The 18,687-nt window shown below is 32.5% G+C and overlaps 1 protein-coding gene across 2 annotated transcripts in view; it reads left to right on the top strand.

Moving 5' to 3' along the window:
• The window catches only part of INPP5F (inositol polyphosphate-5-phosphatase F), an 88,080-nt gene that overhangs the window by 8,559 nt on the left and 60,834 nt on the right, over window positions 1-18,687 (top strand). For both annotated transcript variants that reach the window (XM_074286847.1, XM_074286848.1), the window contains exon 2: window positions 16,004-16,084. In XM_074286847.1, coding sequence (XP_074142948.1) covers window positions 16,004-16,084 — 81 coding nt within the window. The remainder of the gene's footprint in view (window positions 1-16,003; window positions 16,085-18,687) is intronic.

Genomic DNA, 18,687 nt, shown 5'->3' with positions numbered 1-18,687 from the left:
TATTCTACCACCCTGTCAAACTATTGATTTTAATTTTCTTTTATCAATTTTTTCCTTTAAAACTTCCTCTTATCTAGACTTTAGATTTTTTTAATATCTGGAGTTTATTTTCAAGGGAGATCATGAGTGAAACACAGGGAGACAGTATACTGTTGTTGAAAGAACTTGGGCTTATGATCTTGAGCCTTGGGTTTGAATTCCAGTTCTGTCATTCAGTACTGTGTGACTGTAGGCAAGTCACTTCTCTCTTGGGGTGTGTTGCTTTACCAATTCTACTAATTAGATTTTTGTTTTATATGCAGACTAGTAGAAAAATGTCCCAATACTTCTGTTCCCCCCCCCCCCTTTCCTCAGAAACCAAAAGTTTGCTGTCATGATATTTTATTATACTTTTAAAACAAGTTTTTTGGAGGGTGGGAGGGTATATTTCTGTTTTATATTTGGACTGTTCTCTGTAATTAAGTGACTAAGAATTAATTATATAACATTTTATTACTGTTGACAAAGATGTTTTCTATTTTATCATCTTTTTCTTATGAAAATTGTATCCCTGAGACTCCATCTAATAGGTACGTTTTGTTGTCATGATAAGAACAACTCTGTGACATAGGATAGAATATTTTTTCCTCCTGAGGCTGGGGTTAAGTGACTTGCCCAGGGTCACACAGCTAGGAAGTGTTAAGTGTCTGAGAACAGATTTGAATTTGGGTCCTCCTGAATTCAAGGATGGTGCTCTATCTACTGCGCCACCTAGCTGCCCCAGGATAGAATATTGAATCAAGAAAACCTGAGTTCAAATGTGGCTTGACACTTCCTAGCTGTGTGACCCTAGCCAGATCACTTCACCCTGTTTGTCTCAGTTATCTCATCTTTAAAATGAGCTGGAGAAGGAATTGGCAAAATATTTCAGTATCTTTGCTAAGAAAGGGGTCATGAAGAGTTAGAGATATGACCGAACAACAATAATAACTAACACCATAATAGTATTTTATATTAGTGTTGTGTTCATGATCGAGTTTTATACTGTATGTACACACACACACACACACAAATATGCAACATATGTTTACTAAGTACATGCAGTTTACTAGGCATTACACTAGCCATTAAGAGTACAAAGAACAAATGAAATAAAGTGGCTTTGAGGAGACACATGTTCATATATATGTATAAGTAACAAATGCAAGGTGACTGGGGGAGGGAGAACATTAGTGAGTTGATTTTCTAATCAAAAAGACTTCCTATAAAAGGTATGCCCAAAGCCTAAACTGTGAAGAAAATGAGATTCTGTATCTGAAGGAGAGGTAAGGAGGAAGCATGTTCCAAAAATAGAGGCATTGTCAGTGCAAAGACAAAAAGGTGGGGATAAAGTGTTGTGAGTATGGAACAGTCAGAAGACCAGTGTGGTGCTGGAGGTGGAAATAAGTAAAAGATGACATAGTTCTGTGTGAAGAAAACTAAAATGATTGCATCAAAAAATTGCTTTTTTTCCCTTACAAAAAATATTAAAATGATTTTAGAGTGGAAGAAGAAATAACTTTTGGCAAATATATCTGATTAAATATCTTATACTCATAATCTGTAATTGAAGCTATTTCTTAATGGAAATGTGGTCTAAAGATAGACACAGAATTTTTGAAAAAGGAGATTCAAAGTGTTAATCACTTGTAAAAACTATTTAATTCTCTGATTAGAAACACAAGATAACTTTTAAGATGCTACCATCAACATGAAATTTGCAAAATTTATTTTAAAATTACCTAATTTGATGTTTTTAGTACAAGGTTGAGTGGAATCACACACTCATTAAATTTAAGTTTAAATTTTTTTCATTCAGAGTACAGTATTATAGGAGGCATTAGATGGTGAAGTAGAGAGAGTGCTGAGAAATCAGGAAGGATAAAATTCAAATTTATCTCTGTGTGTGTGTGAAAGAGAAAGAGATTGAGACACACACACACACACACACACACACCTTGGACTATACACTTAATTCCTCTTTGCCTGTCTCTTCCGTTGTAAAATAGGCATAACAATAGCACCTATCTCTCCATATTGTGAAAATCAAATGAGATAATTATTTGTAAAATGTTTAGTACAATGTTTGGCACATAGTTGGTGCTATATAAATGCTAGCTATTATATTTGTGCAAAACTTTTTAAATTTAATGTAATAAAAATTCTCCATTTTGCATTTCATAATGTTCTTTATTTCTTATTTCATAAATTTCTCCCTTCTCCAAAAATCTGACAGGTAAACTGTCACCTGCTTTCCTAATTTGCTTATAGTTATCACTTCATATCTAAATCATGAATCCACTTCGATCTATCTTGATAAAGGATGTGAAATGTTGGGTCTATGAGCAGCCTTTGCCATACTATTTTTCAGTTTTCCCAAATGCTAGTTATTATTATTGCTTGCACTTAAAACTGCTGATCATAAGCTCATAGACTCAGGAATTAAAAGGGACCTCAAAGGATATCTAGTTCAACTCCCTCATCCTATAAGAAGAAGAAACTGAGATTTTGAGAGGTGAATTGACTTATCCAAGGATACAGAGGTAGGAGATGCAGTCTTTAAACTCAGATCTGGACTCCAATTCTTTCCACTGTGTTTTATGATTTGATCTAAGCTTTTTAGAAATCAATATGACAGTATCCAGTAAATCACAGAAGTAATCCTATCCTTTGACTTAGTAGCCCTATGTCGTTAGAAAAGAAAAAGACTTTTCTCTACAAAAACAAAAAACAACCTCCCCCAAACCAAGATTATTCATAACTACATTATTTCTAATAGTGAACAACAACAAAAAGCAACCTATTGAGTTGTTGGTGAATAGCAATATATCTTTTCTTTCACTAATGTTATTACATATGATATGCAGAAAAACATAATGAAATGTGAAACACCTACTAAGTGATACAAAATGAGGTAAACTGACTAACAAAATACAGTTACTATCACATTAAAAATCTAACAAAATCCCTGGGGGGGGGGATTAAAAAATGAATTTTGTTTCCTTATTAAAATCTTTTCTTTTTTCTTTTAATTGGCAAAATAATAAGATACTACTAGATATAATAATAAGATAATAGAAACTACCACTGTTTCCATGCGATATTAGTTTTCATCTAGAGAAATTGTATTTTACAAGTGGGAATAAATACTTATGTTAACTTATGCATCTCAAGCCTTATAATAGAGGCTGTTTTTAAAACATCTGAATAGAAAAACCACATATAATATTTTTTTTCTTAGAGGACTCATTTGTTAGGATTACAAGGTGAGATTACTTTACACTCATTGATATACAAGATTTTATGGAGTGTTGAGATAAAAACATAAATGTCTTTGCTTTGAATTACAGAAGAAATGAGTGTGGTTTGCCACTGCTAGTTAGGAATCTATACAAACTTGCCAGTCAAGTCAATAAATATGGGAGCCATACAGAAAATGGGAAGATCCAAAAAAAACTGGTCCTGTACATGATTGCACTCCCTCCCATCTCTAACTTCCAGTCCTCATCTTTGCCCTTCCCTAGCTACACCTTCAAGGCTCAGAGGAAGTGCCACCTCTTACTTAAAACTTATCAGGGTCTCCACACCCTGAACATTTCCTCAATTCCCTCTCCCTTATATATACTTACAAATATTTTGTGTTTACATATGTTGTTCCCCCCCCAACCAAGAATGCAAACACCTTGAAGGCAGGACTTTTTTTTCCTTTTGTTTTTATATTTCCAGAGCCTAGTAACATACCCAGAAGACAATCAGGGAATTTTTTTTTTTTTTAAATACCTTCTATGTGACAGGCATATATATACAAAGAAAGCAATTGCTGCTCTCAAGGAAACACAGTCTACTGGGAGAGACAATATGCAAACAAGTAGACATAAGGGAACTCCTTCCATTCACAGATAAGCAAAAAAAAATCCTGTACGGTTCTTTCTTTGATAAAATTAGTCATAGTCAATGTAGACAGTTATTCTTTTAAAAACTTTGATTCAGTCTTTAAAAAAAAAAACAAATTGCTTCCATCCCACTTTTATGTCAATAAGTAGTATCTTGAGGAAACTTTATGAATCTTGGGTTTTTTCCCATTTTTATTTGTATTGTTTTTGAAACAACATCCTAGAATATTATGAACTTTGCAGCGTTATATTTGAACATTGTGTTTTGAAGTAAATATGAACTTTAATTAAACCCATTATCATTTTTAAAATGTTTATATGATTCTGGATGAATTTTTTCTAATCATAGCATGTATATATCAAATCTAGAAGGTGTATTTTTCCCCAGGTAGCCAATATAGTAGTTGAATCACAAATTAAGAGGAAAAGAAGAAAATTATCTTGTACCCATTTCAGGTAGCTGTGTTTTCTTTCTCCCTGTATTCTAAAACAAAATAAAAACTCTAAGAAAGCAAAACCCTGCTTTAAAAAAATTGGTACTGGGGGCAGCTATGTGGCGCAGTGGATAGAGCACCAGCCTTGAATTCAGGAGGACCCGAGTTCAAATTTGGTCTCTTAACAAATCTGGACACTTAACACTTCCTAGCTGTGTGACGCTGGGCAAGTCACTTAATCCCAGCCACAGGGGGGTGGGAAATTGGTATTAGATCACTCTCTTTACCATCACATGTCACATCTGACTATTCTCATTTCTTATTTAACTTTAATCTAATTATCTACTTTTCTTTGTTTTGAAATGGAGACAAAGACAATGGCTTTGCATTTTTGAGGCTGGTACCTAGGATTTCTTGGATATTTAAAATTTAAACTTTTGCTTCTCTTCTCTTTCTCTTCTTAGAGGTTATGCACAGATCTCTGTCTCCAGGCCTTACTGACTCATCTCCTTCAGATTTGTACTCCAGATGTCTATAGTTTTTAATGCATCCCTATAGATGTCCTACCAGAAGCTTAGTATCAACATGTCCCAGGTCACTTTATTATCTGATGTATTCTCCCCCAGATGCCTTTCCATTGATTTTTTTTTTTAACCAGTGAGATGTCCAGTTACATATGTTTGAAACCCTTATTAATGTTAACTTTTCCCTTTCTCTCCCCACATCCTATTGTTAATTAATTACTTATAAGTTCTACTTAGAAACATTTCTTTGGATCTTTCCACTTATTACTATTGTCTGTTTCACTGTTTCTCCTAACAGTTCCCTCTCTTCCCCCAGTCTTTCACATAACAGACTAATCTGCCTCCCTTGTGTGTGTGTGTGTGTGTGTGTTCTCTTCAGTAATAATGAAGATAATTCTGAATATAAATTTGACCACATAACTTACCTGTTTAAGAAGCTATCTCTTTTAGGAGAAAAATACAAACTCCTCAGCTTGTTTTTTTAAATCCCTTACTGATAATTCAGTCTATTTTTTTTCCTAGACCAATTGCATGTTATTCTTCTTCTACTCCCTTCTCCCCAAACTAGTCTGTTTATTGTTCCTTGAACTCTGCATTTTATCTTATGGTTTCTGGCTTTTTTACAAGTTTACCTTCATGCCTGGAATGCATTTAGTTCATCATCACATCTACCTCTTAGAGATAGGAATTTATGGAGCTTCCTCTTTTCTTTCTCAGGCTTTTGGAGCACCTACTATGTGCTTTTCAAATATCTCACTTGTGTTTGTCTTGAATTATGATGAAGAGAACCCCAAAGCACTATTTTTTTTAACAGGTGGAATATTTGCTAATGAATATTTTCCTGGCCTTTGGCTGCAGCAGCATATTATAGCCATATCTATAGTGATTTTCTAGATCCCTTTCCTAGGTCAGAACTACTGGGCTTGAGTATATATCTTAAAATGTATAATTTGTCTTTGTTTTTCAGAAACACATTCTGATATATCTTCCATTAAAACATGTCCCATATATATATATATATATATATATATATATATATACACACACACACACACACACACACATATACATCTTTATGTATATGTGTATATATATCCATATCTGCTTATTCATGATGTCTTATGAGATCTGTGACTTTTTACTATGCAGATGAGTTTACATGATCTTATCAAAAGAATTTAGAATTTTTACTGTTTAAGAGGATAATACTACAAAATAGGGTATATCCTGTGACTAACTGGCTATTATACTGGGAAAGGACTAAATACTAGAGGTTCTGAATCAGTAGATGTTTAATGCTTGTTGGCGAACTAATTAGTATGTTAGTACACAACTGGCATGTTAAAAGTTTAAAATAGTTTAGAATCTTTTATAAGATGGCTTCTTAATTCTGGGCATATTTTCTTTGAATATGTTTTATAAAATGTCAAAATGTATTTCATTAAATTGTCAAAGCATAGTTAAGAACCTTGTTGCGCTAATAATTGCTCTCTCTTATTTCCTCCATTCATTTTTTTTTTTTTTTTGTCAGTGTTATTTCTCATTCCTATCCGCTCTTTTTGTTCTAAGCAGGAAATGAGGCTTGGGTCTAACTAGTTACACCCTGGCCTTTTTTTCTTCTAACAGGAACTATTGAATTTGCTAATGCATAACTTATTACAAGATCAGTTTAGAGCATATGCTTATTCTTGGAGTTACGGGTGTGTCTCTTTCACAGTAAGGATATTGGAATGAATGACTCATACTTTATGCAGACACTCTTGTACCATTAACTTATTTTCTGCATACCAAAAAGGCAAGAGCATTTTTCATTGTAGAAATAAAATACTACCTAATTTGTCTGAAATAAGGATGGCAATGTTTAATTTTGGAAGTGGGGACTCAAAATTAATTGTAGAAAACCATTATAGTCAGGACCTTACAAGTTTTTAGGGACTGGCAGCTTCTCTGATGATTGTCTGTGTAGAACAGAGGAGAATGGATTCTTGTTAAAGGAGTTCTCCAATGTTTATGAAAGTAAGCTGACAAAATAGACTAGTTGCTTTGACTTTTAACTTTTCTCTAAGTAGAGAATCATGGACAATGTTTTTGAACTGTGTGCTTCCTGAACAAAGAAGAGACTTATTTACATGGCTAGTACAACTCTACGACAGTGAAGGGAGCCTGTGACTTGGACCTCACTTTCCTTCCTCTCTATTACAAAGAATTATCCTGAAAATGGGTTTGATAGGAAGAAAAAAATGTTTGTTCAGCAGCATCAGAATGAGATTATCTTCTTGGGAGAGCATGAGGCTATTTTAAATGCATTGAAATGCTATTTTAAGCCATTAAAGTGCTTTCTGGTTTTCAGTATCTACTTATAAACTCCTGCAACTGCTGTCAGTGTTTTCTTTATCAGTTTATGGATTCCTTTATGTCTTTTGCATTTTCTTGACTACTTGGCATGGGAGCTAGAGATTCTTTTTACCTATAGTGGGAAATTTAAACACAGCTTTAAGTAAGCTACATTTGAAGATTCCAGCTCCTTCTACATTAAAACTAGATGATTACAGCAAGCCAAAAAATGAAAATGACTTGGCTTTGTACTAGTTTATTTGAGCTCTGGTGATTATTTTAGGGAGTGGGGTGGATGGAGAGAAGAAAGGGAACCTGAACTTTACATTCAGATTAGTACATTAATAGACAGGTAATATGATTAGTTCAAATAAATAATTATACATGTGTGTATACATACACATATACACAAAATAAATGGTAGAGCTAGGAATATAATCTTGGGTCTTTTGCTTCAAATATACTGTTCTTTCCACTGTACTATGCCGGTTGTGGCTACCTCTCTCAAATCAACATTTTTCAAATGATAATGACAAAAAGACACATATACACACAGAGACTCAAAAAAAATGAAAGAAAGAGATAGGACAGAGAGTAAGAGGAAGGACAAAGGGAAGAAAAGGAGTGAAAGAGGGAAGGAAGGAACTTCAAGTTTTCTCAAAACCATTTGGACTCTAGGGACCTAATAAGCCCCTATTGTCTAAATTACTTCAAAACAATAGTAGACTTTTTTTCCCCCCCTTTGGATGTCACTGAAAGTTTATTGGTCTAGGGATTTCCCAGTAAGCTCCCTCCACAGGAGGATGACACTGTTCCACAATTGTCTTATTTGCCTGGAGGCATTGAGACAGCCAACACCTGTCAGAAATGGGACTTAAACCTGGTTGTTCCTGAATTCAAGGTCAGCTCCATATCTACAATGTCATCATGTGCCTTACATTTTGAATAATGAATCTAAAGGTTATGAGTATATGTATATGCTATATTTCATGCATATGAAACTATGTGCATAATGATTATAGTTACATATAGAAAATGTTTTTTGTATTTTTATGCACTATAAAAAAAGTCTTTTTCTTGTTACTGATACATATATTTATGTTCAGTTATTTTTTTAATCATGTCTGACTCTTCAAAATCCTATTTGGGATTATCTTGGCAAAGATACAGGAGAGGTTTGCCATTTCCTTCTCCAGCTCATTTTACAGATAAAGAAAACTAAGGCAAACATGGTTAAATAACTTACTCAGGGTCACATATCTAGTGTGAGGTCAGATTTTTCACTCAAGAAGATAAGTCTTTTTAAGAATAAAGGCCTATAGAAACTGGAAAATGAATGGATGTCCATCAATTGGAGAATGGTTGGGTAAATTATGGTATATGAAGGTTATGGAATATTATTGCTCTGTAAGAAATGACCAGCAGGAGGAATACAGAGAGGTTTGGAGAGACTTGCATGAACTGATGCTGAGTGAAATGAGCAGAACCAGGAGATCACTATACACTTCAACAACAATACTGTATGAGGACGTATTCTGATTGAAGTGGATATCTTCAACATAAAGAAGATCCAATTCACTTCCAGTTGATCAACGATGGGCAGAAACAGCTACACCCAGAGAAGGAACACTGGGAATTGAATGTAAACTGTTTGAACTACTATCTTTCTACCCAGGTTACTTATACCTTCGGAATCCAATTCTTACCCTGCAACAAGAAAATTGGATATACACACATATATTGTATCTAGGTTATACTGTAACACATTTAATATGTATGGGATAACCTTTCATATAGGGGAGGGAGGGGAAAATTTGGAAAAGTGAACAAGGGATAATGTAAAAAAAAAAATTACTCATGCATATGTACTGTCAAAAAATTTATAATTATAAAATTAATTAAAAAAAAAAAAGAATAAAGGTCTGGCACTCTTATCTATCTACTGGGCCACCTAACTGCACTTATTGTTTCATATGGTAAAAGTCATACAGATGAAAGTCCTCCCAACAGATCCAGATAGAATTTCAATATATGATAGGCTATTTCCCTTTTAAGATTATTATTCCCTTTCAATAGTGAGGGTCATTGAATTTCATTTTCTATAATCCTTGATAAGACATCTTCTGTGTCTCCTCTCTTTGCAGAGTTGGAACAGCTTTTTAAGTTCTCTGTTATAAAGGATGGCTATCTGGGATGATGGGGATGATATACATTGGGAAATATAGGTACTATAAAAAGAAAAAAAACATAAAATTATTTTAAAAATACTTTCTGCTCTTCCTTACCCATTTCTACATTCTTTTCCAAATGTATGCTGAAGTTGTGCTTCTAATTGCTATTGTAGTCAGTTGAAGAACCTACAAAAGAGCTATTCGTGTGTGTGTGTGTGTGTGTGTGTATGTATGTGTAGGTATATGTGTATGTGTACATAGGTAAGGAGTTGATTCCATAGATTCCTGGGATAACATATTCCTTAATGCTCATTATTATGTTCTTTAGAGCCCATACAGTCAGCCTATTCATGTGTCAGTATGCATAGAAGAGACAGTTCTTTCTCTTATAAACCTGTGTTGGTCAAATTTATATAGGTTGGATATTGCCTTAATAGAAAGAATAAGAACAATTACTTAACAATTTTAGATACTCGGGTGGGGTTGGTTAGATTTGTGAATTTGCCCAAGATATTTGTGAAAAACCAAAGAAGGGGATTCTTACTTGCTAAGGCAGCTTATTTGATTTTTGTCAGTTATTAGAAATTTTTTTTCTTATATTGAACCTATCTTCATATGATATTTTACTTTTTTGATATCCTCTCCATGTTGCTTTCCTGTCAGGTGTAATATCAGCTGATATTCCTGTAGTACTTTAAGCTTTATTATTATTATTATTTGCTGCCAGTAGAGCAGCCTTCTGAGGTGTGTCCTTCTGAAAAATTTAATTCTCAACTTGAATACCATAATCTGGTTAGGATTTGACCAGAACCACATAGAGCAGAGACCTTGTTGTGTAGAGGAGAAGATGTGATATAAACATCTATGTCAAGGCAATTGAAGTGGCTGTCTTGATTTAAAATTTGATTTGTGGGTAGTTTTTGTCCTTAGGATAATTGGGCTGAATATAAGATTGTATTCTAATTTTACTGCTTTTGGAATTTAATTTCTCCATCATTTGATTTCTGTTTTGTCTTTTAAAAGCTTTGGAAATATTAATAGCATCCATTTAATTGTTAATGTTCCTTCTTTTGGTAGATATTTGGTTGATTGCTTCTTCAAAAATAGACGTCAGGTCCTTTTGTAACTGAGTAAATATTGATAATAGTGATTTAATTTTACATAATTCAAATTATACTCAAGGTTTGGAAAAATTGCACATTTAAAAAAATGACTTGTCATTGTATGACTGCTATCTACTGTAAGAAATAGTTTGTGAAAATTTTATTGTAAAAGATGTGAAATCTTATTCCTATTTAATCAGAGATACCTTTTATGCATATGCAGATCATTTACAAGGATTTTTGGAAATGAATTTGGTAGTTATTTGTAGTCTTTTTTTATTTGCAAATGGACATTTACCTTTTCCCTTGTCACAACTCCTCACATTAAGAAAACAAGAAAAACAAATATATATAGTTAAGTAAAGAAATTCCCATATTGTCCACTCTCCACTTTTGAGTAATTACTTTCTAACAGGAGGTAAGCAAACATGTTTCATCTTGAGTTCTCTGGAATTGTGGTTGGTTATTGTGTTAATAAGATTTCCCAAGTTTCTTAAATTGTTTTTTGCAATGTTGTTTTTATATAAATTGTTCTACTGCTTGTGCTAATCTCATTTTGTAATATTGATGGCCTTTCATAAGCTTTTTTAGATGGTAGTAATGCTGGACAGAAGTTTAAAAATTATGGTTTTGAATCTTAGAGTTGTGGCCATAATAAACAATTGAATAGATCAACTCAAAAGTATATATAATCTTAGGTGTATGTTGCAGGGAGAAAGTGAGTTGGACCAAGAATTGACTAAGAGGATTTGGGAGATTTTATTGTATTTTCAACCATATCAAGCTGCTCCCTGAAACAGAAACCTGTTTAAAAAATGATAATGTTCTCCAGTGTCATGTTTTTCTTTCTCAAATTATGCCATGAAAAATTTGTAAGGATTTCGGATATCATAGTTGCTAAGAGTACTGGAAAAACTGTAGAACAATGGCCATGACACAAAATTTTCTGTAGATTGAATAGTTTGTTTTCCATAATTTTTTTTATTTTGATACTAATTCAAGACGTTTGTATTTCTCATAATGCTATTTCTTATCTTTAGTAAGTTTGTTTTTACAAAATGATTGGCATTTCAGAAACAAATTTTCTCTGTGGTCTTATACTTGGGGCAGTTATTTTTGGTAGGTGGTATGATGGGGGAAAACTCAAGTAAAAACACATTGAATTTTGATTTACATTTGAATTTAATTAGTCATTTAGTAAGAGCATACTATATACAAGGCACTATTCCTTCACTGGTGTGAATTATTTGTGTTCTAAGTTAATGAATACACTTATGCAGAGTTTGGTTTTTGAACATTGTTAGAACTATTCTTTCTCCTAGACCAGAAACTGTTAACTATGTTATAAGCATGCTCTCTCTTTTAGTAGTACTACTTTGTAATAGTTAGTGTACACTTTGTATTTACTTTATTTGTTTACCTGTTTTAATCTTCCTGCTGATATATATCTCTTTAGAGGGGGCATTATTTTATTTTTCAAATATCACCTTGGTGTTATATAATGTTTAGCCTATCATAGATGCTTAATAAATGGAATCAAACTACTAGAATTTGGGTACTCAACTTATTATTTATATTAAATATAATTTTTCCATATATTTAATTGAAATTTCTGAAACAGACCCACGAAATATTTCTCTTTTGACAAAGAAAAATAAATTTAAAAAAATTCTTAGATCATTGTCAGTTCTGTAGATACATGTCTTTAGTCCATTGTGATTTAGGATTATCTCTGACAATATAGATCACAATCCATCCTGAGTACTTTGCCATCCTGTATATCTTTGTCCATATTCTTCTTTAAGTGTGCCATAGGAAGTTACTCAGCACACTGGTTGGGGATGTCTTGAATTCTAACAAAATACAATTAGAAAATGTGGTCTGTTAGTTATCTCTTCTTCTAACACGCCTGACTTAGTCTGATATAGTTATTTTCATTTGGGATTGGAATGAAATTTAACCATCTAACATTTAACAAAAGGAATTTTTCTTAATAGCATGGAAAGAAAATCTCTTATAATTTTATTCTAGACTTAATAAATGCCAAATAAACTGAACATATCCATATATAGAATGATTAGAAAAAGAGAAGTTTGTCCATGAAACTGCAAAACTTTCTTATGTAGAGTGTACTTTTCCTTTAAGTAAAACAAATTCAACATATAACTTTCAAAATCACCCTGCTTATGATTTTAAAAAATTCTTCACTTATCCCATTTTCTCTTTTTCCTGTTGTTTTCCTTTTTTGTCAACCCTAGAGCTATTTCATCCCTGCCTCAGTTTTAAAAAGAAAAAAAAGCCTTTATCAAATATGTATAATCCATCACCTCTCTCAGAAAGTGGGTAGCTCTGTACAATCAATTCTGGAATTGTAGTTGACTATTGCATTCTACATAATTCTGAAGTCTTTCAGAATTGTTTTTCATATTGTTATTTTACATATATAAATTGGGTTAGTTTCACTCTAATTTTTCTGAAATCATCCTTTTATCATTTTTTATAGTGCAACTATATTCTATTACTTTTATGTATCATAATTTGTCCAGCCATTCTTTAGTTAATGGATATTCACTTAATTTTTAATTCTTCTCTAAAATGAAAGAGCTATTATAAATGTATTTGTATATAGGGATGGTTTTCTCCTTAACTTTTTTTTTATATCACAGGTTAAAAAATACATACAGTTTAGTAACTTTTGAAGCATAGTTTTAAATTGCTTTCCAGAATAGCTGGAGCAGTTCACAGTTTCACCAACAGTGTATCAATCCGCCTCTTTTCTCCCTACTCCTAAAACGGTGGCTTTTTTTTTTGGCTGGGGGGGGAGAAAGGGGTCATTTCATCAATCAGATAAGTAGGGAACAGAACTTGTTGCTTTAATTTGGATTTTCCCAATCATTAGTGATTTGGAATCTTTTTAAAAAATGCTCATAATAGCATTTCTTCTTCTGAGAACTGCCTGTTCATGTGCTTTAACCATTTATTTTTTGGAGAAATGACTCTTGTTCTTATATAGTTGAATCAATTCCTTTATATTACTTGGCTTTGTGCACTTTTCAATTTTATATAATTAAAATTGTCTTTTATTTTCTCTGATTCTTTCTATTCTTTGTTTCAACATTAATTCTCTTTATCCATAGATATGGAAGGTAATTTCCTTCCTGTTCCTCCAACTTACCTTCCCTCCCTCCTTCCTTTCTTTCCCTCCCTGTTTCCCTCTCTCTCCCTCCTTCCTTCCCTTCTCTTCCCTCCTTCCCTCTTTCCTTCCCTTCTTCTCTTCTTCCTTCCCTTCCTTCTTTCCCTCTCTCCCTCTCTTTTCCCTCCCTCCTTTCCCTTCTTCCTTTTTCTCTCTTTTCCTGCCTTCCTTCCCTTTCCTCCCTGAATGTCCCATAGGCATTTTTAATTGTTGTGTCTAAAACATAACTTGTCATCTTGTCCCTCAATACCTCTTCTGAATTTCTGTAATACGATGTTCACAATGTTGGTGTTATCCTCTAATTCTTACTTGCTTTCACTTCATATATCCAGTTAACTGCTAAATTTTGCCATTACTACCTGTATAACATCTTTCAAAGATAACTCTTTTTTCTCCATTCAAACAGTGACCATCCTGATTTAAGCTCTCATTAGCTCATGTACAGACTCTTGCAATAAACTTCTGGGTCGCTCTTTTCCTTACCTTCTCTCTCTGGTCTGTAGTCAACTGCCACTCAGCTGTCAAAGAAATTTCTTTAAAATGCAATTCTAATCATGTTACCCCCTTATCCTCATTAAATTTTAATTCCCTCCTATTACTATTATGATCAAATGTAAAATTCTTTGTTTTGTTTTTACAACTAAGAAACTATTTTGTTACAAGGGAATTTTTGTCATTTTGTATTCAAAATAATTGGGTTAATAGACCAATTTATTTACTTATTTTTTTGTAGTGAGGCTTTGAAATTATGCTATCACTAGCAAGCAGGATTTACTAAGATAAGAGAATATTATGTACCATAAGGATTGATAATTTTTTTCCAAATAGTAAACATTCACAAAATGTCTTTTGGGTTTTTTTTTTTTTAATCTCAAAAAACCAATATTAATTTTTAATATAACTAATTTCCTAAAATACAGTGAATATCTAGGTCTTGAATTGTATTTGGATTTACATATGTACCCAATGAGCTACTAGCATAGATCTTCTTTGCTGTTTCTGTGCATGGTGGGAATTATCTTCTTTTAATTTTACCCTCTGGCTTCCTTGACCAATTCTTTCAAGTCTCAGCTAAAATTTTGCCTTCTGTAAGAATCTTTTCCCAATTCCCCTAATGATAGTGCCTTTTCTCTGAGATGATCTCCATTTAATCTTATATCTGTCATGTTTGTACATATTTCGTTTGCATGCTCTCTTTTGAAAGAAGGGAGTAGTTTTGCCTTTCTTTGTATACTATCCCCAGTGTTTAGCAAATAGTTCGTGACACATAATGACACTTATAAATGCTTATTGACTTGACATACACTTTTCACCTGGAAAACTCATATTATTTTATTATTTGTAGTAAGGTTATTCATTCTTTTGTTCTTTTTCCAATAAGTATATAGAGGTTATATTCAGATAAGTAGTAAGATTAAGCTATAGAGTTTAGAATCTTATTAACTCAGTTAATTGTTAAATTCATGTCCTTTAAACAATTTAAGTAGAATTTCAGAAAAAAGTTTTTACCAATATGGTTTACCTTCTAAAAAACATACTACTGTGACTGCTTGTTTCTACTTATAACTTCTGAATGGTACTGATTTTATGATCTTGTCAAATTTTTACTCTCTTGGCCTCTTCAGAGTAGGTATTTCAAAGTGTGATTTATATAATAGTGTCCCTATAACATTGGCCTTCCATTTTTGTCACTTCAGAGAAGATTAAGAGTTGGAAAGGACTTTAGAAGTCATTTAGTATAATCCTTCTACTTTATAGAATAGAGACTGCTAGTTAAGTTGTGACTTATCATCACCCAACTCAGCTAGGATTTAAATCTAGGTTTTATGGCTCCAAATCCAAGGTCTTTTTCTTCTTTACTAGGATTTAGGATTGTCCTTGAATAGGGACCTATCTAGTGTGATATCTTGTAGTCATTTAATCTAATCCTTGTTTCATCTACCCTTTTCTCCTGGATGATAATGGATGATAACAATGACTCAGCTTTTTAGGTGACAAGAATTCAGCAGTTCTAGAAGACAGTCTACTAAGTCTTCTAAACCCAAGGAAGGAATATGTATCCACTCTTATAAAACTACATATCCTTCAAATATTCAAAATCATGATGAGATCCATTCATCCAGAAATGTGAAGAGAAAATAATAAGCTTCTCCCTTTTTGTTGTTATATTAACTAATTAGAGCCTTGACTGGGTTTTTAATTTGGATCATATTTCATACTCAGTCACTTTTGTTGGCCAATTTACTGTTTTAAAAATATGCTGCTTTAGATATTTTGTAATATTTTCTTATGTTAATATATTTTAAAATAAATGCTTTTTTATTTTATTTTAGCCACTGACCTTCTTCTGGCCTGGAATCCCATTTGTTTGGGGCTAGTCGAGGGTGTTATTGGGAAAGTTCAACTTCATTCAGGTAAGTTTCTAAACTTCTTACAAAAAAAAAAAAGCAACAATCTGAATAGAATCATAATTTATTAATTATTAAATATTTAATTTACCAATTAAAAATTAACAATATCAGCTATATTTTTCATCAAAGATGAGGCTACAGATCTATAGAACTTTGCCAAATCACAAAAGTTTAATTATGATTTTGATTCATTTTCTTCCTTTTCTTGGTCTTATAATATGTATACAAGTTGAAATACAAGACATGGAAAACAGCTTTGATATTATGGTCTGCCTTAAGTTATTTGTTTATTAAAATGTAATTTTGATCCTGGATGATACTGAGTTTAGATATTAGAGTATATGTATAACTTTTAAAAAATATCATCTCATAATTATGATTTAAGCTTGACCTATGACATATGATCATAAGCAAGACTTATGACATGATCATAAGCAAGACCTATGACATATTTGTTATGATCATTCCAGAAATTATAATAATGCATACTTGTAAATACTATGTCCATGGTATCTTTCACATGGCCATAACCTTAATTCAGGACTTTATTACATCTCTCCTAGATTATTTTTGTAGTCTCCTAAATGAAAATTAGTCGGTTTAATGTATCTTTCACTTAATTGCCCAATTTTCCAACTGTATTGGCCTTATCATGTGTTTCATTTCATTTCCTTATTCAAAAATTTGAATAGTTCCCTGTTGTATATAAGATAACTGCGTAATTCTTAGCTTGGCTTGTATGGCATTACTCAAACTGATTTCATCTTACTTCTCCAGTATAGTTTTGAAGTTCAAACTTGAAATTTTTTTTTTTTTCATTTTTGTGGAGTGCAGATTACCATAAAATGAATATTTTTATAAATTCTCTTTCATACAGATAGTCAACTCATTTAATTTATAATATACAAATTGCCCAGAATCATTGAGAAATTAATTGACCTATGAAAGACTTGTTCTTTTCAGTAGTTCAGTGATCCAAAGCAATCCCAATAGACTTTGGACAGAAAATGACATCTGCATCCAGAAAAAGAACTAAGGAAACTGAATGTAAATCAACATATGCTATGTTCACTTTATTTTTTCTGTTTTTTTTTTTTTCTTTCCCATGATTTTTCCCTTTTGCTCTGATTTTTCTCTTCCAACATTATTCATAAAGTAATATTAATTAAAATAAATAAATTTACTAGAAAAAAAGAAAAATTAAGTTACCCATTATCACATAGTATATATCACAGTTCTTACTCTCAATTTTTAACATACTTTAGCTTTCAGTGAATTAATTAGTTTTAATTTATCTATAGGAACTGGTTACATAATTATATTGCAAGTGGCTACTAGGCCTCTATTTAAAAAAAAATACTTATTACAAAATTATGAATTTGAATAATTTGAGATTCAGCCCTAAGTAAAATTTGTTGTTCAGTATTCGTGTGTCCAATTTTTTGTGATGCCAGTGGCTTGTCATTTCTTTTTCCAGTTCATTTTACAAATGAGAAAATTGAGCAAAATAAGATTAAGTGACTTTCCCAGGGTCATACAGTTAATCAATATCACTATGAACTTATTTCAACCTCCTAATTTTACATATGAGGAAATTGAATTCCTCAGAAGTTAAGGGACTTTTTTCCAAAATTGCACATTAAACAAAGCCTGGATAGTATCCTAAGTCTTGTGACTCCAAATCCCAGATACTTTGCTATATGCCATATAAATTATGCCTTATTTTGTATTTTAGATAAATAGGAACCAATTTTAATTATTTTTTAATTAAAAACTATTTTTGAAATTTACCTCCTTGGATTATAAATCAGGGAACTGATAGGTGGGTAGGCCCTTTTCCTCTTAATTCTCTTCCTCTCTTATAACTCTCATTTTTAATAAAAAATGAGTTTAACAGAAACTCATGTATTCTAATTCAGAAAAATTCTCAAGATCTCTGTAGATACTTACTTATCTAGTATTTAAAGACAGGATTCAATGAACTTTCTAGAAGGAAGAAAATGGTACTTAGAAATAGAATAGCAGGAATGATTTTGGAGAAGAGTGACTAAGAGGAAAATCTCTACAATGCTGCAGAGTTTTCTATTGTAGGGCAGGTAAAAAAAAGATCCTATAAATTTAGAAGGCTTGAAATAATTTGTCACCAACATTCCATGTTTATAAAGGTCATTCATTCCCTGACACAGTAGTGATCTGAAGACCTAACAGTCATAAACAATGGTTGAATTAGAACTCTCAAAGTTAAGGTGCACAATAATGGATAGATAACTTTTGCAAAAATGACTTCAGGCTGTCATGGAGACAGGGACAATAAGGGGATGACTTTCCCACAAAATACTCTTGATGGTTTTGGGGAAACCAGTCTTCTCTTATGTCAGGCCTGCTTCTGCTTTAGACTTTGCCCTTGCTCTCTTCTCTGAAGTCCTTTATACCTTCTGGCCTTTAATTAGATGTCTTTAAGGGTAGAACCATATCCTGTAGCTGCCTTGGAGTGGAGGTTACTAAGAATCCAGGCATCTCGTTCTTGACTTTGCTCTGCTTGAAGGGAATAAAAGAACGTAAGAAGCTGAGGGGAGTGGGAGTGGATTCCAGGAAGGAGGTGTAAT

The sequence above is a fragment of the Sminthopsis crassicaudata genome, chromosome 2 (assembly GCF_048593235.1).
Source record: "Sminthopsis crassicaudata isolate SCR6 chromosome 2, ASM4859323v1, whole genome shotgun sequence".
NCBI classification, from domain to species: Eukaryota; Metazoa; Chordata; class Mammalia; order Dasyuromorphia; family Dasyuridae; genus Sminthopsis; species Sminthopsis crassicaudata.
Note: the sequence above shows the minus strand (reverse complement) of the source record. Positions and strands in the feature narration are given on the sequence as shown.